Source organism: Podarcis filfolensis (assembly GCF_964270895.1).
Source record: "Podarcis filfolensis genome assembly, chromosome: 2".
Classification (NCBI taxonomy): domain Eukaryota; kingdom Metazoa; phylum Chordata; class Lepidosauria; order Squamata; family Lacertidae; genus Podarcis; species Podarcis filfolensis.
In genome coordinates this window covers 114258365-114286183 of record NC_139605.1, presented here as the reverse complement: position 1 = coordinate 114286183, position 27819 = coordinate 114258365, and the positions used below count along the sequence as shown (strand labels likewise).

Genomic DNA, 27819 nt, shown 5'->3' with positions numbered 1-27819 from the left:
TAAGGTTGTGGAAGTTTGAGATGTTCATCTGTTTGTTTTTCTGTGTTGTGATTTGTTGAGTCTGATTTGTGTCGTTTTTATTATGCAGATATTACTTTGTTCAAAGTAAGCCACAGAATGGTACTGCTGGCAATCAATGACATGCCACTTTGGAGGTGTATGAACTCTTGAAGGTGTAGATGATTTTACTCTATTCTGTAATAAATGTTGCCTACTTAAATACAAGGAAAGAATTAGTACCAAGATCAATGTAACAAGAGAGCGAGGCTATGTTTTCTGTATGGTGTGTCAGAACATTCGTTAAACTGCAATGAGTTCTCTATGTGCTACCAAGCTTCTAGAAATTTAACTTGCTTAACTAGGTTTCCTATACTTCATGGGGGGAAAGAGACAAGAAGAGCAGATTACAATAAAATCACACCAGAAAAGGGAATAAGTTAGAAGAAAGGGACAAAGCCAAGGGCATAAAACTCCAACTGAAACATAAATGATAAGATTTCTGAAAGGTATTTTTTTGCTAGAGAAAAAAAGTTAGCATTTATGCCTTGCTACCCACAAAATATAATTTTCAAAAGCATCCTGTTTGAGATTCAAATAATTTTATTAAATGTGTCAGGAGGCTCTCAATGACAACCTCCATTGAACTATTTCAAATCCAAATACTTTCACCAGGAAGCATATCAAATACCAAAATACAAGAGTCAATAATGTATTTCCAAAATAAAGCACCGAATACAGTTACATTCAGCAAAATATTTTATTAATACAGGGAACTCATATACATGTTATAAGTATACGTAGAGCTTGTTTTGCAAGAAACTGTACGAAACAAAAAATAAGGCATATTTAACACAACTGAAGGAAACAACAATTTTAGGACTATTTATGGGTTGGATCCAGAGAAGCACATGTGTAAAGACACTCACAGAAGAACCTCTAAACAAGTACAGCCAAATCCCCACTCCCCACTACAGTCCCCGCACCCCAGCCCACATTTTTCTGGAAGACTCCTTGACCCAGGAGAAGTTTTTCAGAAGCCAAAATGGCTGCAGAGGAGAGGAAGGGATGGGAAAGTCCCACTGTGCGAGCATTATAAGGCTTCCACTATATAGATCCAGCTGGGTTTTACTGTTGTTGTTGTTTAGAGATTTACTGAGCTTTCAGCATAAAGTTCTCAGAGACAGTTACCAATATCCTACCTCCTTACAGTGGTACCTCAGGTTACATATGCTTCAGGTTACATACGCTTCAGGTTACAGACTCCGCTAACCCAGAAATAGTGCTTCAGGTTAAGAACTTTGCTTCAGGATGAGAACAGAAATCGTGTTCCAGCGGCGCGGCAGCAGCAGGGGGCCCCATTAGCTAAAGTGGTGCTTCAGGTTAAGAACAGTTTCAGGCAAAGAACGGACCTCCGGAACAAATTAAGTACTTAACCCCGAGGTACCACTGTAATTGGTTAGTTATAGTGCCATATGAAAATACCGAGAATTCTGTGAGTTCTTATGAACCAAATATCAGCTTCTAAACTAATGTGAAACAAATATCAACGTCTATACCTCCAGGTACAGGGCGGTATATAAAATCAATCAATCAATAAAAATAAATAAAGACATTTCCTAAAGTTGCTTTGCACTACAGAATAGTTGTCATCAATGTGCCTGATTAGTGTTCGTCTTGTGATAACATCAGTGTTTCTATTTAAACCTGAAAATGTACAAATGTAACAATTTGACCTGAGTGAACTTTGTATATGAAGTGTCAGAATATGACTCAATTGTACATAAATCATCATTATTAGGCACCCCAATTTTCTTCTGGCAGGAAAGTATCAATCAGAGCAATCAGCACTGATGGAGCCTATAAGCAGCCATAAACACAGAGATCTTGCTTTTGCAGTTATGCCCTTCGCTGTTATAAATGGGTCAGTTTCTTACTGTAAAACAGCGGCCTCTTTAAAGCACATTGCACCTATTTTGACATCTAGCAATGATGCTTAAAACCCAGTCAACAATATACCTCTTCATTCCATTTTCAGGTTACCTGATCTTCAGGTGGTTTCGTGCTGCTCTGTAAGATTCTGATTGGGGTACTTTAGTAGCATGGATTCTCTGAAACAAAACTGCAGGATAAAAACGCAAATGAAAAGATTTTAAAGTTTGGTATAATTTTTTTAAAGTGTATTAATATATACAAATGTATCAAGATAGGATGGGGGGGCGGATACTCACACTCAGATGTGCTCTGAAGTTTCTAATTCAACCAGATATTGCTGTAGTCTTTACTGATTTGTGAGGCATTTACTTTGCCTTGACAAGTTTCCCATCTTATGGAGCACAGGAAACAGAGAAATATTTTCCATCTAAAATATGAACATGGCCATTTCAGGGATGATACTAAAGTACTTGTATTAGTTTCCTATTCGTCCATACTGGATTAAAAGGAGGTACATTTCCACACAGATTCCAATCAAATAAACATGCAGAATCAGTATTTCCCCATTGTTTCCCACTGGAAGGCACTGAAAGATCCATTAGGCCTCATGAAACTTCTCAAGACCACAGTATATCCCCACATCATGCAAAGAAGTGAAACCAAATTAAGTAAGACATTGTCCAGTTCCCTCGGCCATGGGGCTCACTTGGGTGGCCTCAGGGTTTGAAATTAGCAGGGCGCCAGGTGCATTTTGTGCCTAAAGACTCTCCATTTGTGTTTAAATACCTTTTTCATTTCATTATATATCATCTCCCAGAAAGCCTTGATCTTTGGGCACGTCCACCAAAGGTGAAAGAATGTACCCTCATTTTCTTTACATTTCCAACATTTATTATCGGGCAAATGATATATTTTTGCAAGCTTGACTGGGGTCATGTACCACCTGTATATCATTTTCATAATATTCTCTCTTAGGGCATTACATGCCGTAAATTTCATACCTGTGGTCCACAACTGTTCCCAGTCAGCGAACATAATGTTATGTCCAACATCTTGTAAAATTAAACACTGTAAAATTAATGAATGTTAAAATGATGTTGGATTGAAAATAAGTGGCATTAACAACAAAGTTAATAAGAATATGCAAAAATGAATTGATAAATGGATGAAAATATAGAGTTATAATATGTTAAGATATAGAGTTAAGATAAACGAAAGCGGGTAAGGATTTGCTGACTTGATTATTTAAATGGGAATACAAAAAGGGGAGGTGTGAGGAGGCCAAGGAAATAAGATAACGAGTTAGGGTTACAAAAATGGATGTTTTTATTTTCCTTTTCTTATTTTATGTATTTTTCTATGTTTCTTTTATTGTATTTCTTTCTTTTTATATGATCTTTTAAATTCATGTCTTTGTAAAACTCCAATAAATATCTTTTAAAAAATAAAAATAAAATAAAGACTCTCCATTTGTGAGCACCTCAAAAAGTCTGAGTGCCATTTTTTGCACCTGGCTGACACTCAAGGATTACCGAAATGTATGTGCTTTGAAGCCTTGAAGTACATGTTAAGGATAGACAACATGTTAAGGAGTTTAATAATAAAGAGTAGAGTGTTTTGAAAACTGAAGCATGCTACCAGTGGTGACTAGACAGTCTGTTTAGAGGTCCAAAGCCCAGGTCCCAGAAGTCCTAGCTTTTCAATCCCAGTTTCTAACACTGGGTGACCTTAGACCACTGTCTTGCAACCTAATCAGTCTCTTTTAGTTCTTTTGAATGGACATCATTCGGGTGAAAGGGAGTGGTATAGGAAAAAAGATGTTAGGATGTCACTATACCAGCAAGATTTTAAGCAGAACATTGTAACTTACATCCAAAGAAAAGTAAGCAGCATTCCACTTATACAACTCACTGTCTCTTGTGCCAGCAATAAGCTACTCCATCAGGAGAACATGCTGGACTGGCATACAATTTGGCACCGCAGGAAACCAATTGTGCACAAGGGAAAGAGCCTTTCACACACCCTAGGCCATGGCTGCAGTCAAGCCAATGACTTTCAGTCTTGCTTTTCTGTGAGCACCAAGTTAATCTGTCCTTTAATTATTTTATGGCGCTCCAGAAAGGCACATATTTAAATACTGGAGACAGATAAAAGATAAAAGATCTTGAACACATCTAGAAAGTAAAGAGTTGATAGAAGAGGAGATGCTCTCCCGCAGTTTCCCAATTTACAAGATTGGCATATTTATGCTGGATATGACAGGATGAATTTACATAATGGAGATCCAAGTGACCGGGGAGGACAGAAAGGGAGATTTTCAAAATAAAAAGTCAGCTCTAAATTACACCATATTGTGGCCTTTTAAACTCTAGGAATGGCAGAAAGGTTTCAGTGCTGCATACAATCCTTTGATGGAAATCTCAGGTGCTGTTACTTTAGGTCCTAAAACCTGGATTTGAACATTTTGGAGCTTTATGCTGCTGCTTCCTGCAGTATCCAGCAGGTGTTGGTAGTATAACAGAGATTCTTTATTTTTATTGGAGGAAAGAACCCATGAGAGATTTTTTGGCCACTCCCTTTTGTATGTGCAAATACTTTTTCAGGGGTGTGGATTAAGCACTAAATGCAGGCAAAAACAAGAAGAGAGCTGTATGTAGAAGAAAACATTCTTTGTTCCTGTAGCTTTTCCTAAAGCATTTAGTATATGCAACTATCTTAAAAATCAACACCATCCTATTCTACACTCCACTATGTAGCTGTGTGGTAAAAGGCCCACTATTTCTTATAACATCCATTTTATTCAGTTCACTTTGAAGAGAACCTGGAAAGAGGTTTGAAAATTTGGTAACCTACCCACATAGTTGGTATGATCAGAGAGAAATCTATCATAATTTTGGATCAGTTGTGTAATGCAATCATGTAATGTTTAAACAAAGGACACATCCAATAAATTTGAAAGATAGTGTCAAATACTTTTCAAACTCAAGTGTTGTTTTGCGCTAAACAAGATATAATGGCCTGGATCTAAATACCACTGTGTGAAAGTAGAAAGCTCTCCATTTGTTGGAAAAGGGGTTGTCTTTTTGGGGTTTCCTTTCATTGGCAGATATTAATACTACATTGAATCCTACTTTGAAGCAGCTGGAGGTGGTGGACGAGGGGTTGCAAAAGTTTGGGTACATGCATGAAACATTTATATATTCTGTTCAGTATAAGTTCAGAAAAATATCCTATAAAAACTATGTGGTACACATAACTAATACAACGGTAAAAATAACTTTGTAAGGTTTTGTACCAAGTATGGCTTTTGATGTGCTGGTATTGCACTAGAATATTTTTTAAAATCCATTGGATATTAGTTCAGTGTATTTTTTATATTGTATCTGAGATACACATAGAAAAGTTGCTCTCTTGTTTGTATTGGGCGCGTTCTTTCTCCCACAATCCCACAATAAACTGTTGCTTTTAACCAGATCCTTCAGTGACTTCAGTACAGGTGTGTGCAAGAATGCTGTACAGTCGTACCTTGGATCTCAAACGTCTTGGCTCCTGAACAATCGAAACCTGGAACTGAGTGTTTCGGTTTTCGAACAATTTTCAGAAGCTGAATGTCTTGTGCGACTTCCGCACCTTTGGTTTCCAAACATTTTAGAAGTCGAAAGGACTTCTGGAACAGATTCCATTCGACTTCTAAGGTACAACTGTACTTCCCTCGGAAGACACTGAAGTGCTTAGCAATACACAGTTTGAATTTCTTGGCCCAAACACTGTTGATTGAAGTAGGCCAAGAGAGAATGAGAGGAAGAAATGTGGGGCAATGATGTGACTACAATACAGAGTGGCCTATCGCTGGAGTCCGATGAGTAATTTGGCGAGTTTTGCATCCACAGAGGGCATCCACATCTTACACTATTTATCATGCTGGAATGTCCTGAAGCAATTTATTTTGCCTTTTTGCAAGAGCAAAAGCACATATACAAATACTTTTATCTCAAAACACCCATTTTAACTTTAATGTTTGATGCTCTCACCACCTTTAACAACAATTCAGTATGCCACAAAAAATAATAAACAGTGACCATTTCTGACCCCCAAACTAGCAGCAGTCAACTTGCTAAGAAGCAACACAGATGTGAATTAGACTGCAAAACAATTGAGAGCTCAAGTTCTTAAACATTTATTTATTTTTTTGACACATGCAGTAATTTAAATTAAAAATATCACTAGTCATTTGCAGTTCAACTACTTAAATTGCTGAATTACTTCTGGTAGGATATGAAAATGTTTTTATTAGTACAGCAAATCAGGAATACAGATGTTTGGTTGTATATTTCAAGTTGCTCTGGACAGTTAATAAGCAGATCTGTCTGTTTGTTCAGGAAGTGCTCAGACAGCATGCTGGGGAAAACAATATACAATAACTAGAAAAAAAGTTATATTGTAAAAGAAAATACAAGGGTAAATGATAGTAGACAATTTGCTTGTTGTAACTTAATTGGCTTCTATTTTAACATGTGTGGGGGGAAATTCATTAAGAAATAAAAGTCTATGTTGTAGCAAAACATTTTATCATTTTCACAATAGTTACTGTGCAAACAGAGAAGGAGCAGAATTTGAAAAAGGAATCGGGTTGCTGAGTCTTGGATATTGTTCTTGTTAGTATGAGGGCAAAAAATTCCACTTTTGTATCCATGCGTAGATATACAATTGTGGAATAAACTCACATACAGCATCAGTAATGAAAGATGCCTGCTTCCATTGATTTTGAAGGGGTAAATGCCAACTTCCACCCACACAGCAGGACTTCCCTTTCCTCTGCTCCCCAAATATGTTTTGGAGTGTTGGGAAAACTTCTGGAGGAAGTCAGGGTTAAGGAGGGCTTAAGGGGGAAGGAGAGGAAGAAGAAAACCAATTGCGTCCACTGACACGATGAAGCTGCCACAATCTTCTCTGCCACTAGAACCAGGCCATGTTCTCATGCCGTAGGGAGGTAGATGCAGCCCATGGTGCAACTTTAAATAAGTAAAAACATTCCCAAGAGCATTTAATGTTTAAATTCTGCTACTGTTTTGTTATTCTAAGGTACTTTAAATTTAGCTTTTATATTGCATACACACAAGCATGCATATGTATGTATCACCTTGTATACAAGTAATGCAATTCATAAATTGGGAGGAATAGAAAAGAATAGATTTAACAAGTAATTTACAATTTGCATGTTTAGCTTAATGTTTTTCCAAGTCTTTAATATTAGAAGTCAAACAAAATATAAGGTCTGCAAAAGGATCATGGGGCGAGTTGGACAAAGGTGGACTTGCTAATCACTATTCTGCTGTCTGGCTAAAAATGAGTTCATCCCCCAAACTAGATTTTTTTTTTTTACCATTTCACTTTTTAAAGATCAAAGTGTCTTGCATAATCTAGTTCAAAAGGAAACCTAAACATTTACTAGAAACACATTAAACTTCCTAAAACCAGTATCACAGCTACCTACCAAATAGAATGAGTTAAAGATTTCCTTTTTTAGTAAAGTAAACCACAAGGGAAACAATGTACATTTTTTAAAATACAGTCATACCTTGGAAGTCGAACGGAATCCGTTCTGGAGCCAAAATGTGGCTTTTGATTGGCTGCAGGAAGCTTCTGCAGCCAATCGAAAGCCGTGGAAGCCCTGTCAGATGTTCGGGTTCCAAAGAACATTCGCAAACCGAAACACTCACTTCCAGGTTTGCGGCGTTCAGGAGCGAAAATGTCCAAGTACCAAGGTGTTCGGGATCCAAGGCACAACTGTACTGCAAATGACACAGCCAAGAGTAGTGTTTTTGAAATAAACCAGATCAAGTCAGCACAACAAACCAATATCCAGGCAAAGTGCAATTGCTCAAATCCTCCTTCTGGCCATGCGGGAAGAGGCAAGTGTGCAAACCTCAGTCTCACAGCAGATCTTTCCTTTTCTTGCACATAATTCTAGAACTCTGGTTTAGTGTAAGTTGCGAACCAGTTCAATGTGTTCAGTTTCAAGTTATGAATGAAATGCAATTACTTTCTATCTCAGGAAGAAATACTCTTTTGCACAGTAACTAACCCCTGCATCATGGAAAGCTATGAAAACTTGTAGTTAATCTTATACATGTTTACTCACCCACTTTGTTCAATGGGATTTACTTCTCAATACATGTACATAGGTTTCGCCACTTTAGTCAAGGAAATGGATTTTGTTTAATACTTACATGTGTACAGAGAGAAATCTATCTTGTCTTATCTCTAAGCAGGAAAAAAATGCAATGCAAAAAGTACATGGGATACATGAGCAAAGAGTTTTGATTCTGTCTATGTAAAGGCATTATTTAGCTGCAAACCATGTTTTATTTGTTACAGTATCTATTGGTATGAAAGCTTGTTCAGGAAGGAAATGAATTTCAATAAGTGGGCAGCTTTGATTTTGAATCTATTTTTAAAGCCTAGAGCCTTCTCTTCCAACCTTTCTCAGGGACTAGTAACCCACAGCAACTAGATACCTGACAAGACACTGAAAAAAGACATTGAGTAGTCACTTCTCTACATGTCTCTATACCACTCTGCTTATTGTTTATCTACCCATTTGTAGCAGATATAGCTGCTTTCATATTCACCTTACTCAGTTTTTTTTTCTTCCAGCCAAGTTAAACAAGATGGCAAGAATGCAAAAAATTCTACCTATGGTGAGGGTCACCCCTATATGTGCAGCATTTATGTACCTCATTTAAATCAGTTTCCATCTAAGTGTGGCTGAGAGCCAACTACAAGCTTCTCAGCATCCCAGCTGCCATTTCAAGTTCTAGATGCCCATAATTCAATGTATATTCTACAACATGTCTGTACTTGGGATCCACACATCATCTGCACAAATCACTAATGGCCTATGTGTAGACTCAGCCCTGGTGTGAAGAAAACTAAACCTGATTTCCCTTGCTCCCCTACCCAGCAGTAGGAAGGTGACTCGGTGATCTGCTGAGCTTGTATTTAAAACTATAGTTGTTCTTCACACTAGAACATTGCAGCCCTACACTGTGTGCAACAAGATTTTAATTTTCTTTCTGCATGGGACAAACAGCTGGACAAAAAGCTCTAAGCCACTTTTCAAATCTTACTGTCGACAGTAATCCAAAGCATTAAGTGCCATTACACCTACAGATACTCCAGCTCTCTGGATTGAATAACATTGGTTTTATTTGAGAAAACTGCAACATATATATTTGGACTTGACATTTCTTTATCAATTGTTATGCACAGTAAGATATTCTCTATGGCTTGCAGCCAACAAATCCAAGTATGCGCTTTCATTCCCTCATGTTGGATGAAGCATAGTATCTTAACATGGAATTGCTGTGAGGACCAACAGAAATCTTGTAAAGAAATTATTACTATTATTTTAGGACTCTTTTTTTCAGTCCAACCAGCTATCAGAATAAACAAAGCAACCACAATAGCAACACCAGAACTTGCTGAAGTGTGAACCTGGGTTTGTGGACTATGTCCTTCCTCTGCAGACTTCCCACTCATCGCCCAATTCTCAACGTTTATTTTATTTTTTAAATGACTATTTCCTCCCACTGTGTTTTCAGCGGTTCTTTAGTTGTAAACTGCCTTGAGTCCAGTCAGGGGAAAAAGGCGGAGCACTAATAAGTTCAAGTTTGATTCCCTCCCCCGCTTTCTTTTTCCTTTCTCCTCCTATGAAGAGGCTGCATCCTAATGTTTTAACTTAATCTTTTAAATTGTATTTTGATCCACTTGTTTTTATTATTGTTAGCCGCCCTGAGCCGGGTTTTGGCTGGGGAGTGCGGGGTATAAATAAAAATTTATTATTATTGATAATAATCCAATACGATGATACCCGAATATTCCCCTGTGCTATATATACGCTGGGCACCAAATAAGTTGGGAACTATCTACCATTGGGGGGGGGTTATATTTCATGGAAAGTTTCTGGAATTTCGGGTTTTGGAAACTCGAGTAGAGGGGTACGTGAAAGGCTGGCGGGAGAAAAACACGAGGCAGAACTCCAGCCCTTCAAAGCAGCCACTTATCCTCGAGCGACCAAGGCACGAAGACTTTCTGCGGCGTGAATGGGCTGAACGCGGACGGCAGACTAAAAGAGGTTTCTCTAAAAAAAAGTTCGCGGGGGTGTACAGCTTTGAAAATTACGGGCCGGGACAAAATACTGCAAGGCCATATGTAGTCAATTGGGGTGGGTGAGACTGAGGGAAAGCTCACGGCGGGAAAGCCTCCCACTCCTAAAGAAAAGCGCCATAGCACCGAGGCCCCTCGCCATTGGCCATCCTCCGCGCCAATCAAACAGTTGCGCTAAACCACCTGCCCCACAAGCAAATGCGGCTTCCCCGTTGGATAAACCGGCTGCCACTCCACCCTCCGACCCTCAATGGTCTAACCCTCCCAACTGCCTCAACCCTTCGACCTATGAGGCTGTCACTCAGATTCCAACGCCCCGCCCCCCAGAGCGCAAGCCCCGCCCCCTTTCCAACGGTACCTCACAGCACGGACAGGCTCCCAATCACGCCAAAACCACGCCCCCCCTCCCTCGGAACCGCTGGCTCCCGGTAACGCGGCCCCGCCAAGATCGTTTCCCGTGGTCGCTCACCTGGGGAAAGTAGCGGGCTCGGAGCGGAAGCAACTTCCCCCTCCCTGGTTTGTAACCCCTCACAGCCGCCGCTTCTGCGCAACGCCCGCCAAAAACCCCGTCCAGTGCGCACGCGTCAGCCCCTCCGCCCCCTTCCCAACCTCACTGCGCCGGCGTGAGGCGCGCGCATTTATCCCCTTCCCTTCCTCCCCTCCCCGTTATTCGTCAGAAGCAAGACTTTGTGACGCATGCGCAAGGTGTGCAGCGCGCTTCAGCGTAGGCTCGCCTCAGAGTCAAGTTGCACGTATTGAACTCTCTTTCCTCCCGCACCCCAAGCCCAGCCCGGCTCGCGCCTTCATCATATACCAACCACCAACACAAAAAACGCTCAGGAATACCAACTTAATTCCCGCCTCTATTAGAATGAATGAATAAAAAGCTAACCAACCCCCAAAAAGGGTATCCGTTGGTCCCAGCCAATCGCAAGAAACCTGCGTTCCGAACTGCCCAATGAAAGAGAAACTCTTGCGACTGGTTATTTGAGGAGTTACAGGGCGGGGAATTCCGCCGGAGTCGGAAGAGTGACAAAAAACCCAACCAACGGAAAGCCAACAGGGGTAGGGATAACGGAGGGAAAAGGGCGGGGTCGCTACGAGGGCTTCCAATGGAAGGAGAGCAATCTGGCCGCTGTCCAGTGAGAGGCGACGAAGCCGAGAAGCCTGCCCAATGAAATGGGGCCGGCGTGGGCGTTACTAGTGAGGCGGCGGCGCGCTCCGTGACTCTGCCCCTTTTCGTCTCGGCTTCAGCGAGAGGCAGCGTCGCTTTGTGGGGAAGCCGGGCTAGGCCTTGCCTGTAATTACGCCGCCGCCGCCATGTCGAAGTCTGAGGTAAGAGCCCTGATTACGGGCGGTTTAGTTCCATTCTTTCGACCCTCAACCTGTGGCTTGTTTTTGTGGAATTATGTTTCCTTTGCCTTTAGGGATCGTCCGATTACGGGTGCGATATGTCTCCTCACGAAGTAAGTCTAAAACAAAAAAAAATGTATATATTCCCTATCCCCATCCCGGAATCGTTTTCTCTCTTTCCCCGCCATTTGCCTCGCCTTCTGCTTCAAGGCCTAATGGTCTCCGGTCGGCCTTCCTTCCTTTGCCGCCTGGCCTCTTTTTTTCCCCACCTCCCCTCGGGCTACGCATGCGCGCTGGCTTTCCAGGGCAGGCGCCATGTTTCACAGTGCGTGGCGGTCACCGCTGCTCTTCTCCGACGCTTGGAATGGCTGCGCCTGCGCTCTGCGGGCAGGAGGATTGGCGCGCGCCTGCGCACTAGCCTCCGGTTCCCCTTCTTCGAGTTGCGTGGGGGATGGGGACGTGCGCACACCACGTGCTCTCCTGCTTTGTCTGCAGTCTCTCCGCCCCCCCCCCGCAAATGTCTCCAGTTTCTCCCTTCGCCAACTTTCCCTTTGCAACCGTGGATGTCCTTCACGCTTTCGCCCCTGTCTCTTGGGTGATAATTTTCCTGGGATTCGTGTACATAATGCATGTTTATCATTCAGTAGGGAGGCCTGCCTTACGTAAGCACATTACTCCCAACTAGGTATGTAGAACTTGGGGCGCTACTATTAGCGAACAGCTTGAAAATCTTGGCCATTTTAGGGCTACAAAGTTTCTGGCTCTGCCCAGAGACCTAAAATACTACAATGTTGCCATCCTATAGCTGAAAATAGACTTGCTGCTTTCCTGCCCCCTTTAGGTTTTTTCCCTTTTCTCATAAATGGATTCTGATAGGTAGCTTGTAGTCTTTGTTAGAAGTGTGTTTATTTGTAGAATGGCAGATTTAAGTGAAGGAGGAGCAATACTCTCAACAAGACTTGGAAAGCATACTTGTGTTTTATAAAATTAAGCAGCAAAATACATGGCTGATGCATTTCCTATTGCTTTAATACATCATAATGGGTAGCTGTATTATCAGAACAAGAATAAAAGGCAGTCCTTGGTTATTTGGGATATAGTGATTATATGAAATAGTGACAAATGCAGGATTGGAGTGTGCCCCTACTCTTGTTGAGAAGCTTTGCTGGCATGTTGATACCAGTTAGGGTGCTAGCAGGGAAATGGGTAACAAGTGTGCTAACTCATCCAAGGATTATTGTGCATTAGTAGGCCTGCTTATCTACATGAAGCTGTAGTTCGATGCCACCTTCCTTGTTCTATATTTCCCTACTCTTCTCTTTTTCAGTCCCCCAAGGAACCTGAACAGCTACGCAAACTGTTCATTGGCGGCCTAAGTTTCGAGACGACAGATGAAAGCCTTCGCAATCATTTTGAACAATGGGGCACACTTACAGACTGTGTGGTAGGTGTTCATGGGGGGATTGGCTGTTAATTTTGGTGAGGACATTTGTTATTTGGTGCTGTAGATGGCATTACCCAAGACAAATGAATGTTTTTGAGTCCTGTAAGAATCATGCATTCCATGGCATGCTATGATGTGTATTGTATCCTTAGAACAAAGTGAAATAATATGACTTGGCTTTTTTTATCCTAGGTGATGCGAGACCCAAACACTAAGCGCTCCAGGGGCTTTGGATTTGTCACTTATTCAACAGTGGAAGAGGTTGATGCTGCCATGAATGCCAGGCCCCACAAAGTTGATGGGAGAGTTGTTGAACCAAAAAGAGCTGTATCCAGAGAGGTGAGAGCTGCTGTCGGCTGCACTAGTGAGGAGTGTGCCAAAGTGCTGTACAGTGGTACCTTGGGTTACAGACGCTTCAGGCTACAGACTCAACTAATCCAGAAATAGTACCTCGGATTAAGAACTTTGCTTCAGGATGAGAAGAGAAAGCGCGCGGGAGGCCCCCTTAGATAAAGTGGTACCCAGGTTAAGAACAGACCTCCGGAATGAATTAAGTTCTTAACCCTTGTAGCTGAAGACCATAAACATTGTGTTCATGCATCTGTTTATCCAGAACTGCAGTTAAAGCAACTATATTAGTACCATTCTCAGTTCACTGATGACCTTTTTTAGTGCAGTGTTTGGTTTATTGGATTAGGTACGATGTAATTAAAACTATACTTTCCGTGCCAGTAGGTCATGGAATATTTAACCTGTTGCATCCTTTTGTTTTTTTCAACCATTATAGTTAATCATGAAAGTCTTGGGTGGTATGCAGGGTCCCTGTGCATTGCTATATTTTACATGGCCATAAGAGCAACTATTCTGTTGGTTGGTATTCATGTAATGCTGTAGTCCAGTATGTGCTCTGGTCAATTCCTGGTTATGAATACACAGGATTCGTTTAGTGTGGAGCAATTCATGTTTATTTAGAAGTGTCCTTCTCCCCCACCCACCCCAAATTCAGCGGTGCATACTTGTGGTGCTCTCCAGCTGGAACACATGGGAATTGTAGTCCCACAACCTCTAAAGAGCACCTGTTGGCTGTCTCTGAACTACAGCACATAGCCTTGATGTAAAATATACACCAGTCTTCAACTTAACCTAAACATGCTGTCTGTATGATAACCTTCTCCAGTACAGAGAGTTGCAGAACAGTGATTGGGAGAATAAAATGATAGCTATTGGCTCACAATTGATAATCCAAGCCTAACATTGCATTTATCCTGTCTTATTCTAGGACTCTCAAAGGCCTGGAGCCCACTTAACAGTAAAAAAAATCTTTGTTGGGGGAATTAAAGAAGATACAGAAGAGCACCACTTAAGGGACTACTTTGAACAGTATGGCAAAATTGAAGTTATTGAGATAATGACTGACCGTGGCAGTGGCAAGAAGAGGGGGTTTGCCTTTGTTACTTTTGATGACCATGACTCTGTGGACAAAATTGTCAGTAAGTGTATTATTTGATTTGGTTTGACTTCCAGTTTTAGAGTTGCAAGGGAAGTACTGACAACACTTTGTCTTCTTTATATAGTTCAGAAATACCATACTGTGAACGGGCATAACTGTGAAGTCAGGAAAGCCTTGTCAAAGCAGGAAATGGCCAGTGCCTCATCCAGCCAAAGAGGTGAGTTTTGTGGCTTTGATTGAAATGAACCTAGACTTCTAGTGCTTCTTTGTAGTGCTGAACGTTGTTCTTCTTTTTGTTAGGTCGTAGTAGCTCTGGCAGCTTTGGGAGTGGCCGTGGAGGCGGATTTGGCGGTGGTGAGAACTTCAACCGTGGCAGCAGCTTTGGTGGCCGTGGTAAGGACAATTTTACTGGTTACTTTCAAGATTTAATTTTAACGCGAGGGCTTCAACGACTTCAAACACTTATTCCAAAGAATCTGCCCAGAGCTCATGTTTTATAACCCACCCCCCCAAATAAAAACCAACTGTACTAGAATGGGAGAAGAAACCTTATTTCAGTGTCTAGTTATTGATTCAACTAGATGGAAGTTGCATGTTCATATTTACCTATCTCTTGTGCAGGAGGGGTATACCAGCCAGAACATTGGTCTTCAGCTGGTTGGTCAGGAACCCCACTAGTTTTTAGCCTGATTTGAGGTGGTTTGTAACATCAGCTTAACTACCATGCTACAAGAAATAAAGGAGCAATGCCCCAGTGCAGCTTGGTTGTGTGTGTGTGTGTGTGTGTGTGTGTGTTTTTAAGGTATAATAACTCATCTAGAAGACAAATTCCCACACCTCTGTATTCTGGTTGAGGATTTGCAGGAATAACTTGCTTAACTTCTCTAGAAAGATAGTAAGAGCAATGGTTGGAAAACGTTTTCTTCATAGCCTGCTTTGAATGTGCTTATAATAGCTGTATTTTAATAAATCAGCTAAAATTTAATTACCCGTCATCTTAATGAACTGATCCCGGTACTAACAGTAGTTCTCTTTCTCAGGAGGGTTTGGCAGTCGCAGTGGCGGAGGTGGTGGTGGCAGCGGCTATGGAGGCAGCGGAGATGGCTACAATGGGTTTGGCAACGATGGTGAGTTTGCATCAACTGTACTTTGAGGATGCAAATCTTTCCAAAGTGGCTTACAAATTAAATTGAAAGGCACTTAACATCAAAAGACTATTATCAAAACCCAGCAGCCTAACTGGACCCTCCCCCATGACAGCTGGCAATGGATAAACCTGCGGTTGGGGGGCAGGTAGTCTTTGATACCTTCCCCAGCTTCCCTTCCTCTTCAAGTTCTTAAAAATATTTTCCCACGTATGCTAATTGAGAACTTTATGCTGTGAACTAGAACATGTCCTTTCCTTAAAGGCTACGGAGGCAGTGGACCCGGATACTCTGGAGGGAGCAGAGGTTATGGCAGCAGTGGCAGCTATGACGGCTATAACAATGGAGGTGGCGGCTTTGGTGGCGGCAGTGGCGGTAAGTGTTACATTTGGGTGGTAAAATAATCAGCTGCATGCACAGTGCAGATCATTACTTTGGTTTTGACAAATTCCCAGTGTGGTCTTGGCATTAAATTTCACATTTGCTTCAGTACCTGTTGCCATATGGCAAATCCTCTACATATTCACTTAATTAAAATACAGTGGTACCTCGCAAGACGAAATTAATTCGTTCTGCGGGTTTTTTCGTCTTGCGAAGCACGGATTCCCATAGGAATGCATTGAAAAGAAAAAGGAAACAAACTTGCAAGACGTTTTCATCTTGCAAAGCAAGCCCATAGGGAAATTCGTCTTGCGAAGCAACTCAAAAAACGAAAAAACTCTTTTGTCTTGCGAGTTTTTCGTCTTGCGAGGCATTCGTCTTGCGAGGTACCACTGTAGTAGCAACTAGAATAATAGAAGCAGAATTGGACACTCAGAAGGCCATGTAATCAACCCCCTGCAATGCAGGAATATGCAGGTGGCCACCAAGGAGATCAAACCTGTGATCCTGGCATTATCGCTATCAGACTAACCAACTGAGCTGACTGGCATGCGTCAAGGCAAAGAGACATAAAGATGATCATGTCAAAAGGACTAAATACAAAAAGTCTATGAATGCCAATCCTTGTATAGTTCAATATTGCTTTTTATGACTGCAGTGAGTATAAGCTTTAAAGGTCTTGATGCACACATGAGACTGCTTTGGGTTAACTGAACTTTTTGTGTTGGTAGCAGGGGATCTTTATGTTTTGATTTTTATTTCTTTTAACAAGACACTTTTTGAATGCAGTAGCTTAGATAAAAAAAGACCACCTAGGGTAAACAATGTAATTTCGCATTTTGCAAAACTGTGTCTGGAGAAGATAAGCAGTATGTATATCTTCATGTGATGCTGTGTATAATAGACAGGGATGGCAAATTGTTCTTAGTTTGGTAGATACAAGTAACTTGTTGAAATCATTGCTTCTGACTCTCTACAGGAAGCAGCTTTGGAGGAGGTGGAAGCTACAATGACTTTGGCAGTTACAACAACCAGTCTTCAAACTTTGGGCCCATGAAAGGAGGAAACTTTGGAGGCAGGAGCTCTGGGCCATATGGTGGAAGTGGGGGTAGGCGTCTTAAAACTGTAGTAAAGTTGAACCGCATGAACCTCTGTTTTGTTCCTTGATCACAGGGATTGGGGGGGGGGATAAGTCTATGCACCTCTCTGAAAATGCAACTTTGATTATTTCAGGTGGCTACGGTGGCTCTGGTAGTGGCAGTAGCTATGGCGGCGGAAGGCGGTTTTAATTCCTAGGTAAGAATCTTCCTTTTAACCATTGAAGAAATATGCAGTGCTGATGAAATTTAATTGTAACTCTTAATTTAGCTGAGCAAAGTTATTGTAGTTTAAGCTTACTTGGACTAAAATACAGATGTTAAAAGCTAATATATGGATTGGCAGTCGGTGGGAAGAAGCTTGCTATTGGATTGTAGCTTTGAGTCTCAAATGTGTTTAGATTAACAACTTTATTCCGTATTATTCAACAGGAAACAAAGCTTAGCAGGAGAGGAGAGCCAGAGAAGTGACAGGGAAGCTACAGGTTACCACAGTTGTGAACTCAGCCAAACACAGTTGTGGCAGGGTAGAACTGCCTCATGAAGACATGTGTTAGACAAGCGCTTGTTTGCAAACATCAGGACTGTATTTGTGACTATCTGTAACAGGATATTTTAGTTTTTGTGTTCTGTGGAAAGTGCAAAGCATTCCAACAAGGGTTTTATGTAGATGATTATTTTTTTCCACACCCATGCTGTTGATTGCTAACTGTAATAGACTGATCATGACGCTGAATAAATGTGTCTTTTTTAAAATGTGCCGTGTATAAGTTAAGTTTCACTGTAAGTCAATATGTACTGGTTTTAGCTGCATAGTTGCTGTGCAGGCTTAGTTTAAAGGGTGTCAATGCCTGTTGACAGGTCTACTATAATACCGTATCAAAGACCAAATAGCAATGCTGTCCACAATTGCAATGGCAGTATAAGCACCTGCCATTGAACCCTTGAAATGGCACTTTGGACTCATAGTAGTAATATTTATACTGGGGTATGCTGTGATACTTGTGAAATCTAGCTGGTTCTGGATTGCCACAGATACGCTACCAGTATCAGCCCTGCGCATTTTTAAATTCCACACCTTTTAAAAGTCTTAAAGCCAGGGCTAGTTGGTTGAGTCTGCTGAGGGTTGTAAAATCTCCCAATACTGGAGCAAATGCCAGGTCCAAATGGTTTTTGCAACCTGTTCCTAATGGTGGGATTTGTTTCCATAACCAAAGAGGCTAGTAAAATATGACTTCTCATCTGCTCCTAGCTAAATGTTTGGGGTTGGTCTGTGAAATACTACAATTATTAAGAAGGCATTGAGCATCCTAGTTAACTGGGGAAGATTGGAACAAAACAAGTTGAGTTCTTTACTAAAGAGCTAGACAGCAGAATTATATTAGTTGGTGTATGTTGGGCAAAAGCTTTTAAAAGCTGTAGATCTGGGTAAAGACTCCACAGTTGTGTAGCCTCTGTCTTTATGGTTGATTAGAATTTTTTACTGGAAGCAGTTGTGTTTAAAATAGTGCTGTGAAGTGAACCACCAGTACAAGGATTTCCACGTGTAACAACTCTCCTCCTCTTCTCCTCCCCAAATCTGCTCACAAACCCTTGAACAGATGGGGATTTCTGTTGTGCAAATGGAAATACTTGGGCTGATGGGATGCAACATTGCAGCATATAAAAGAAATGGGTCTGAATGTTCTTGCTGGGTTAATAAACAAAGCTTTCCTGGTTAGAATGCAGGAAAACTCCATAGGGCCATTGGTTAATGCTGGTGCCTAAGAAAAGCAGTGCACCTGTGAAACTGGTATACGAGGCAGCTCCCCAACAAGGCTCCTCCAGTTTCCTGGCCTTGTCTCGGAAGAGCAGCTCTTTTCTGTCAGCTTTAATGCTTTTAAATTCTTTGGATTAATAAAGTAAAGTTAAATTAGGCCCCATCTGCATTAAACGTTTAAAGCAGCATCATGCCACTTTAGTGCTCGTGGCTTTCCCCAAAGTATCCCGGGGTCTGCAGGATAGCACCCCTAGGATTCTTTGGGAAAAATAATGACTTAAAGTGGGATGGTACTGCTTTAAATGGTATAGTGCAGGTGGGGCCTTAAGTCTTGTGGGCGTTAAAGACAACTACTTGTCTGCTAAAAGCACTTTGGTAACTCCATTATTCCTACATCTTCTAATCTGGGTGGGACAGCCAATAAGTTCTGTCTCACATAGTGGCTTAGATGCACTGGAACTCTGCAGCCCATTTTGGGGATAGCGTGTATTTTGTTTTTTGAAGAAACAGTTCTAGGCATTTCTCCCTCCCCAGTGCAGTTGACAGTAGAATATTGGCCTCTTGGCTGTAATAATTTAAAACTGCTTTCTGGTCTACCTTTCCATTCTGTGAGGTGGAGCCAAAACTGCACTTAAAAGTGGAGGGTGGGAGGGTTTGTATAGTGCGGGTTTTCCCAATATTCAGCTGTTTTTGGATTACAACAGCTCCAGCTGTTTTTGGATTACAACTATCAACCTTAGCTAGCATCACCAGTGGCCAACGATGGTAGGCATTGTAGTCCACAAACAGCTGGAGACCCAAGTTTGGGAAACCCTAGTATATATTGGTCCAGTTAATCTTCACTGAGACCTGAGCACACCTTATGAAGGATTTCCATCCTAGCCTCTTGTTGAAATAAGACCAGTTTTAACGTGTGCTTAAACCTTTTTCTAAAGCTGCAATGGTGTTTGTATATATATCATTTTGTTTGACTGGTGAATGGCTTAATTTAGAATGCAAAACTGATAGTCCTGATGGGTTTTTACGTGGCTGAGTTTGCAATAGCAGGCGGATCCTTATTCTGTTGAGGGAGACGAGACCTCAGGATTCACGAAGTAATGCTCGGTTTTGGCATGGTAGCATAACCACAACAGAGGAGAGCACGCCAGGATCCGAAAACTAAGTAGCTTTACAAAATCCGGGAGGCTTGCAGATGGTTGAGCTACTAGGAACGGCTAGCAAGCATAGCTCCGAATGGCTTCCAGCTCAGACGCTACCACAGCTGAGAGTAGACGCGTGTTGAGTCGAGTGGACAGATAAGCCAGGTGCAGGCTTCTGCTGACTAGAAAAGTGCTCAGTGACCACCGGAAGGAGGCAGACGAGAGTAAGAATCCTTGCTCTTAGGACTAGCAGTCAGACGCAGAAGGAAGGAAAGGTTATATTACTGTACTGGTAGGTAAGAACAGATTTTACTTATGTCCTATACAGTTTTGTTATCCTGCTAAACTTTTCTCAGAGGCTGAGTTTACCTTGTAAATACTAGTTGAGCTACTTAAATTTTCCCAGTGCTGTAAAAATAAGCATTAGATGGGTAGAACATAATATGGACTTGCATATTTTTTATATATATAAAAAAATATTTAGTCACAACATGGGTGATGAAATGTATTTAATGAAAGCACTGCCTCTTATCTCCTCCTCGGGTAGCCTTGTGGACTTATAAAAGCATAGTGCCACAATGCACTGGCTATACTGCAGTAAATGCAGACTACTTTGGGGGGAGGGGACTCCCATGCAAAGTACCTGTTAAATGTAATAGGCTGAGGTCGTATTGAGTATTTTAACACATCTTCCTTTTTATAGGAGAAGAGCTCTCAAGTGCTAAAACACCTGCTCCCAAGACAAATGGACTAGGATGCCCCTGAATCTCCTTTTCCGTTTAAATCCTAAGAAGGTGGGTGAGGCAGAATGTGGTGAAGTGGCTGGGCACAATAAAATACAAGAAGCACTTGATAGTTAGCTGTAGGATAGAATCATAGAATTGTTGGAAGGGACCCAAGGATCATCTAGTACAGGCCTAGGCAAACTCAGCCCTCCAGATGTTTTGGGACTACAACTCCCGTGATCCCTAGCTAACAGGACCAGTGGTCAGGGATGATGGGAATTGTAGTCCCAAAACATCTGGAGTGCCGAGTTTGCCTATGCCTGATCTAGTCCAACCCCCTGCAATGAAGAAATATGCCAGGTAGTTGCTATGCGGAACAAACCTATAACCGTGGCAATATGAGCACCACACACGCGAATCAGTGGTGTCCAAACTTTTTTCAAAGAGGGCCAGATTTGATGAAGTGAAGGGCCATGAGGGCCGACCAAAGTTATTGAGGTTTTTTTTTTAGGATTTTACCCCAGGAAATAAACTGCCATGGGCCGGATTAAACTTACCGACGGGCAGGATTAGGCCCACAAAATGGACTTTGGACATGCCTGCTCTTAATCAACTGGGCTAACTCAGTGGATTCCAGTATTTTGTTTTATTTCTAGATTGATAGGCAAATACTAGGCTGCATCTAGGAATGAAGAGTAATACAAATGTGTGTTCAAATGTTCCCTGTGTTTCATCCTTTGTTCTTTTCTTGCAGGACTCTTCAACTTCACGTAACAAAGCTTTCCAAGAAAGTTTAAATGGCTACTGGGTAGCTATATACATAAACTATTCATGTGAATAGCTGTTAAGTAATTTTTTTGTAGCAACTGGGTTGCATTTTCAGAGTTGTCAACTTCTAAGGCACTAGTGAATTCCATAATATTCTGACACAGCCTTCTTGGCCTTCGTATAAAAACAGGGTTGAACTCTACTTCATTGTGCACTTTTCATTGCAGAATTTATTGAAGTAGACCTACAGTTATGTCTTCAGATTACAGCTGCTCAACACCTACAGTTTCTCCCTTCCATAAATAAAATGACTGGGGCCAAAACCCCCATCTTAATAAAATGAGCATTATTTGCATTTCTTAGCCTCGTTTTTCAAGCAGGGACGGACACAGATAACTCGGTTGAGGCGCTCTGCTCCTTACACAGTGCACACACAGCTTTGTTGAAATCATCCTGCTTCCCTGAAATACATTGGGTGTCTGTATTTGCTCTAGCAGCCAGTTCGTTCGGGTTTGTAAAACACAACCGCCCCACAAACCTTTGATGCACAAAACCAAAATGACTTAAAATACTGATGCTACAATGCAAAGGGAAATGCAACATGAGGCACGATTTAACCAAACAAGTTTATTCTGTAGAAAGATTTAAGTGCAACTTATTTACACATTGTGAGTGGCCATGCTGCTTTGCAGGCCAGATGTATTTTGATGCCACAGTCCTCTCCTGCACAAGTGTGTTCTGCCCAACACCCTGGTACACTTATTCTGGGGGATGCAGGTGGCCTGTAATTCTGGAAAGCAGCGTGCATTTTAAGAGACCACATTATGTTGTCGATTTCCATGGGTAAAGAGCAATGGGCAATCTGCCAGAGCTAGTGCAATCCTGTCCCATAAGCTGTTCTAACATTTACAGAGGCTTCAAACTTCTTGAGTCACAAGTTAGCCTCCCTGCTAAAACTCAGGTTTGTAATATGTAGTTGGCTTAAAACAATTTTGTACTGCGCCTTGACAATCTGGAAGCGACAGTAAGATCCCAGGGCAGCATCTGGGTCTTAAAAGCCTCTGCTCTTTCCTGAGCCTTAGTCAAATAGGCTTGCATAATTTATTCTAGCAGAGCACGGGTCATAGAACCATTTTGGTTCCTTCATGCAGTTTTTTTGTGGAAGGGTTCACTCACTTTTGTCTCATAATTTCTATGCACAGGTCTGGGGTTTTGTGTGTGTGTGTGTCTTTACACTTTCTGCAGGAAAACCTGTTCACCACTGAATCGGAACAAATATCAGTTGGATTTTCTGTGGATTGATGTTTGTTCTGATTCAACAGTAAACAGTGGGTTTTCCTGGTAAAAGTGGCTCCTATTTTTTCCACTTACATTTTGGAAGCACTCCCCTACCCCTGATCTTAATATTCTGCACTGGAGGGTATGTCAACCCCTTTTGAGAAACACTGGATTCAACTCCACTAGTGCCAATTCATTTGGCCCTCTAGAGTAAATTTAAGAAACAGGCCCTCTGTGCTAGACTCCCAGTTCCCAACATCAGTGGCCATTGGGCTTGCTTCCTGAGCTTGTGAGCTGAAGTCCATCATCTGGAAGACCTTACGTTTCCCATCACTGTTCTAGAGACCTTGTAGTTTCCCAAGACCAGGAAGGCAGGGTGGGTGGAGAAATCTGTAGGTACTGTTGATATGCTTTGAGCCCTCATAGCAATGTGTAGCAAGCACTAACCCTGCCCATAACGCCCCCTTTTACAGAAATACCTGAGAACATGCAGTGTTCCTTTTCCTTGCCACAAATACAATTCTGATCAGAATTAAACGAGTTGCTATACCTTTTGTTAGGAGACAGATCTAACACCACCATACAGATCTTTTTTCAGTCTTGGTGCTGCATGCCAGCAGGTGGGTGGGGGCAGGGGCAAAAGTAGGAGGAACAGTGAATGCAAGTTTGCTTTTGCACAGTAGAATAATAGAATCTTAAGAGTTGGAAGGGGCCCAAGGGTCATCTAGTCCAACCCCCTTGCCAGTAGGCAAATTTCACACTCAGTGCAACCTTTCCACTGAGGTAAGCAAGAATTCTTGGGCATGTTTCACTGAGGCAGCACTTGAGGTATAAAGCACAAGGCCGTGCATAATTTTCAGAGGGCCATATAAAGAGGCTTGGAGAAAGATTTGGTTGGTCCCTGGCTTGAGCTTCCCCACTCCCTGCCATAATGGTCTGGGAATACAGTCGTAGCCTGGTTGCCAAACAATGCCTTCTGGCAGTCCTGCAGCCAACTGGAAGCTGCGCTGGACATTTGGCTTCCAAAAACCGGAACACTCCCAGTTTTCAATTGTTTGGGAGCCGAAAGTTTCAGCAACTAAGCTGTTTGAGATCCAAGGTACAACTGTACTGCCTTCAGTAAACAATCTCTGGGAAAGACTAACCTTAGAAATGGTGTGTGGATGAAGCAAATAATGTCAAGCTAACAAAAGTGATTAGTTTGGCTAGGTCAATAGTTCTTTGGATAGATTCTAGTTGCCTTCAAGCTCCCAGAGCTGTTTCCCTCTCCCCATTCTGTAAATCGGTTGTGTATTTAAAGAACGGCCTAGATACAGTCATAAGCACTTTTAAGTTCAGAAGCAATGGCATTTGTTCAGTTACAAACATGTATATGCGTTCATTTGCCATGTGGCTTGCAATAGACCGTGCTCCTCTATTTGGGTAGCCTCAAAGCCTGAGGTGGAGGCTCCTTGAGTCTCCTTGAAAACAGTGCAGGGTTGCTTATCTTGGGTCTATGCAATCCCTGCAATTCCTCCCACCAGAATCTGCTCTGTTCAGTCAATGGGGTTGTCTGGCTGGTTATTTCGCGGTACCAGGAAGACTCCGCCATCTGCAGCAAGTTGCAGCACATACTCTTCAGGGGAGTAAGTGTTGCCAGCTTCGTCACGCAACATGCAAAAGACCTGGTGGTAGAGAGCCCCCAACTTTTGCTTGGTGAGCGCTAGGGTCCTGTTAAACTCTCCTCGGTCCCGTAGCAGCCGCTGCCGCTCGCAGCTCAGCTCCTCCAGCTCCCGCTCCAAGTGAACCAGGGTCTCTAGCTTGCGCTTGCGGCAATTCTGAGCCGCCACTTTGTTCTTGCCGCGCCGGCGGATGTCTCTGATCAGAGCCAGCTGAGGCTCGCTCAGCGGGAAGCGTGTCACCAGCTCGTTGAAGTCGTCCACGGGCAGGTTGATGATCTTCTCGACTGGGAAAGGGATGTTCATGGCAAGGGCTCGCCGCTCGTCCCGACTGCCCACCAGCTCCCCACGTGGGCTCCGCCCTTTCTCCAAATAATGTTCCAGGGGTGGGTTGGCGCAGGGCAACTCTGGCACAGGGGGCAACATTGGGTAGGGTGGTGCATGGTCCATAGGGTACAGTGGCGCATACTCTGCCCTCTCCAGCCCCTCTGCCTCTAGGGACTCTGCATCGCTGTAGTTAAGGGACAAGCCAGAGTCTGATTCCAAGTCCTCTTGGGGCTTGCAAGGGCCTTGTGGCCCATAGCAACTGGCCAAGTCCCTCTCCAGCACCATCCCTGGCGCCCCTTTACATTCGCCCAGAATGGCAGGTCCAGGAGGCTCAAGGGAGGATGAGATCAGCATGCCTGTGTAGCTGTAGACAGTGCAAGGGCCTGGCAGAGTTTCTGGGAAGGGGCGCTCGTACGGTGGAGCGGGATGGCTGTAGGAAATTGAACAGTCCCCCATCTCTGTGCACGGCCCATAGCTGGGAGGTGGCACCATTGGTTGTGCATGGCCGCATAAGGCAGGGTCATAGCAGCTTTCAGCTGGCATCTCAAGGCCCTGCAGGGATGAGAGAAAGGTGCTGAGCACAGGCTTAAAAGTTCACACAGATTTCCTTGCATACAAGGGTGTAGACTAGACTCACAGCGGAGGCTTAGGAGGAGGGAGACATCCATCAAGATCCAGAGCAGGGGTCAGCAAACTTTTTCAGCAGGGGGCCAGTCCATTGTCCCTCAGACCTTGTGGGGGGCTGGACTATATTGGGGGGGGGATGAACGAATTCCTATGCCCCACAAATAACCTAGAGATGCATTTTAAATAAAAGCACACATTCTACTCATGTAAAAACACCAGGCAGGCCCCACAAATAACCCAGAGATGCATCTTAAATAAAAGGACACATTCTAGCTTATTCCTGGACCGTTCGCGGGCCAGATTTATAAGGTGATTGGGCCAGATCCGGCCCCCGGGCCTTAGTTTGTCTACCCATTATCCAGAGATTTAGAAAGCAAAACTTAGAACCCAGGAATTCTGGCTCTTGTTCTAAGCTGTTTCCCGACTGCTGATCCCTTAAGTTCCAACTTCCATGCATATTAACTCCTGTTCCCCCTCTCGGTTTAACTCCTTCGATTCCACCTACACCTTCCGGTTCCTTTTCCAACAGAGGCCTCCGTAGGTAGCAGCTTTCTCCTAACAATTTGCTCTCCCCAGCCATCTATTTACCCAGCACGTTGCTCTTTGATGACTAAATAGGTGGTGTTTCAGTCTGAGCATCCCTCAGTCACAACCCTCATCTACTCATTGGCACGGCCTCCTGCTGCAAAGCCCGCTATGCAGGGGCGGAAGAGGAGCGAAGGAGCCCCTGCGCAGGTGCCTACCTGGCGGAGATGGATGGGTTGATAGCATTCCCCCTAAGAACAAAAGGGCGATTCATCTCATCAGACAGATCCTGCATTGTGCACCGCTCCTCCCCACCTTGCATCTCCCCAGGGTCAGGTGCTGAATGGGGCAGTGTTGGGAGAGTCATCATGAAGGAGGCAACTGTGCGCAATGGATACCTGCCACTTTGCAACTGACTTGGTCCATGCCTCCGTGGAGGACCTAAAACCCCATGCAACACTGTCTAGGGTGCCACATGTTCCTCCTTCCTCTCCCTAACAGCTCCTCCTTTTGCACGTTTGCTCTGAAGGAAACTCCACGGAGGTCAAGGAGACCTGCTCCCAGGCAAATGCAGAGAGGGCTGCTATCTTTGCTTCAGCAAAAGTTTCCTTAGCAATACAAAAAATAATAATGAAAAAGTTGGACTCCCTGTTGATTTTCTCCCTGGAAGCAGTGTTTCGGAGCTGGGCTGTCACGCTCGTGCAAGACATGGGAGGGTTTCAATCTTGCATTCTTCTGAGGTTTTACAAAAGTACAAATAATGATAAAAGGAAGGCGCCCCCCCCCCTAGCAGCAGGGATGAGTAATGGAAAAGGAGGAGGGAGAGCAGAGTGGAATGCCCTCCTTGAAGGGAATGGCTGGAGTTCTTTTAGGGGATAAAGGGGACCCTGACCATTAGGTCCAGTCGTGTCCGACTGGGGTTGCGGCGCTCATCTCGCTTTATTGGCCGAGGGAGCCAGCGTACAGCTTCTGGGCCATGTGGCCAGCATGACTAAGCCCTTCTGGCAAACCAGAGCCGCGCATGGAAACGCCGTTTACCTTCCCGCCGGAGTGGTACCTATTTATCTGCTTGCACTTTGACGTGCTTTTGAACTGCTAGGTTGGCAGGAGCAGGGACAGAGCAACGGGAGCTCACCCCGTCGCGGGGATTCGAAGCACCGACTTTCTGATCAGCAAGTCCTAGGCTCTGTGGTTTAACCCACAGCGCCACCCGCGTCCCATGGGGCAAGGATACACTGCAGATATTCATTGGTGGTTTCACTTGCTAGTTTTATAATCTCTAATACTAATGCTGCAGATGACAGTGCTTCCATCTCCTTCTAAAGCTCTTTGCTAGCCGAGCAGGAGAAAGACAAACAGGAAGCCAAGAGGGATAGGAAGGAGCCCTGTGGCCTTTCCCCTGGAGGGGGGGGCTGCCTCTGCCCAAATGCCACAACCTCGTAGATAAGGTTACCAGACATCCCCATTTCCCGGGGACAGTCCCCAGATTTACAAACCAGTCCCCATACAAAATCCATTGAAGTTGAAAAGTGTCCCCAGATGCAAAACTGCAGCAAAGGAAAAGCATCTCTCAATGCGTAGTTAAGGGCTATTGTGACATCAGCAGCCAATCCCATATCTGCCCTCTCTGTTATGTCACAGAATTTGAACACTGGTGGGGGGCCTGCAAGATGTTCACAGTACTTTCACTACCGTCTCTCAAGTAGCACAACCGCCCTGTTAAGGTAAACCAATATGATCATCCCCTTATTGCAGGTACGTTGTGCACATATATCCTTTGTTGTCTCTGACATAAGATAAATGAGCAGCACAGCATCAAGAGTGCAGAGGAAAATCCTGAACGTCACCCCACTTTGCCTGTTGCAACCTTGAAGAACTGCATCAGACTACGATTGATTGCTGTAGGATCTAGGAAATCTGGTTGCCCTGTCTTGCACCTTGGAGGAACTGGCTCTTCTTCTTCTTCTTCTTCTTCTTCTTCTTCTTCTTCTTCTTCTTCTTCTTCTTCTTCTTCTTCTTCTTCTTCTCCTCCTCCTTCTTCT

The 27819-nt window shown here is 43.2% G+C and overlaps 3 protein-coding genes and 1 long non-coding RNA gene across 11 annotated transcripts in view; 2 read left to right on the top strand and 2 right to left on the bottom strand.

The window, feature by feature from the left end:
- CBX5 (chromobox 5) overlaps positions 1-11116 on the bottom strand; it is a 54222-nt gene extending 43106 nt beyond the window's left edge. Inside the window, exons 1-3 of one of the 3 annotated variants that reach the window (XM_083599532.1) lie at positions 10571-10671; positions 2229-2359; positions 2041-2119 (exon numbers count right to left, since the gene is read on the bottom strand). The gene's annotated coding sequence lies outside the window, so the exon portion shown is untranslated. Of the gene's footprint in view, positions 1-2040; positions 2120-2228; positions 2360-10570; positions 10791-10997 lie in introns of those variants that run through there. The other 2 variants (XM_083599533.1, XM_083599531.1) reach the window with 2 other exon arrangements.
- Positions 3395-27819, top strand: part of LOC310756028 — a 33767-nt gene continuing 9342 nt past the window's right edge. Inside the window, exon 1 of the long non-coding RNA XR_014544662.1 lies at positions 3395-7083. This is a non-coding gene — a long non-coding RNA (uncharacterized lncRNA). The remainder of the gene's footprint in view (positions 7084-27819) is intronic.
- On the top strand, positions 11292-21717 carry HNRNPA1 (heterogeneous nuclear ribonucleoprotein A1). Of its 5 annotated transcripts, XR_014544590.1 has the most exons (13): positions 11307-11436; positions 11529-11567; positions 12782-12898; positions 13091-13237; positions 14178-14388; positions 14473-14565; positions 14649-14741; positions 15389-15475; positions 15758-15868; positions 16854-16982; positions 17108-17170; positions 20573-20663; positions 21349-21717. XR_014544590.1 is itself a non-coding variant. In XM_083599431.1 (12 exons), the coding sequence occupies exons 1-11, from the start codon at positions 11422-11424 to the stop codon at positions 17161-17163; spliced, it is 1098 nt and encodes a 365-aa protein (XP_083455557.1). In that variant the 5' UTR covers positions 11292-11421; the 3' UTR covers positions 17164-17170; positions 17404-17727. The 5 variants fall into 5 exon arrangements, 3 of the variants coding, with proteins under 3 accessions (XP_083455557.1, XP_083455559.1, XP_083455558.1); XM_083599431.1 differs by lacking the exons at positions 20573-20663; positions 21349-21717 and adding an exon at positions 17404-17727 and having other exon boundaries at positions 11292-11436; XR_014544589.1 differs by lacking the exon at positions 11529-11567 and having other exon boundaries at positions 11293-11436.
- NFE2 (nuclear factor, erythroid 2) overlaps positions 21975-27819 on the bottom strand; it is a 33526-nt gene continuing 27681 nt past the window's right edge. Inside the window, exons 1-3 of one of the 2 annotated variants that reach the window (XM_083599428.1) lie at positions 25841-25972; positions 23159-25177; positions 21975-23030 (exon numbers count right to left, since the gene is read on the bottom strand). In XM_083599428.1, the coding sequence (XP_083455554.1) occupies positions 24176-25177; positions 25841-25891 (1053 nt within the window). In that variant the 5' untranslated portion in view covers positions 25892-25972 and the 3' untranslated portion in view covers positions 21975-23030; positions 23159-24175. Of the gene's footprint in view, positions 23031-23158; positions 25178-25840; positions 25973-27819 lie in introns of those variants that run through there. The other variant, XM_083599427.1, reaches the window with a different exon arrangement.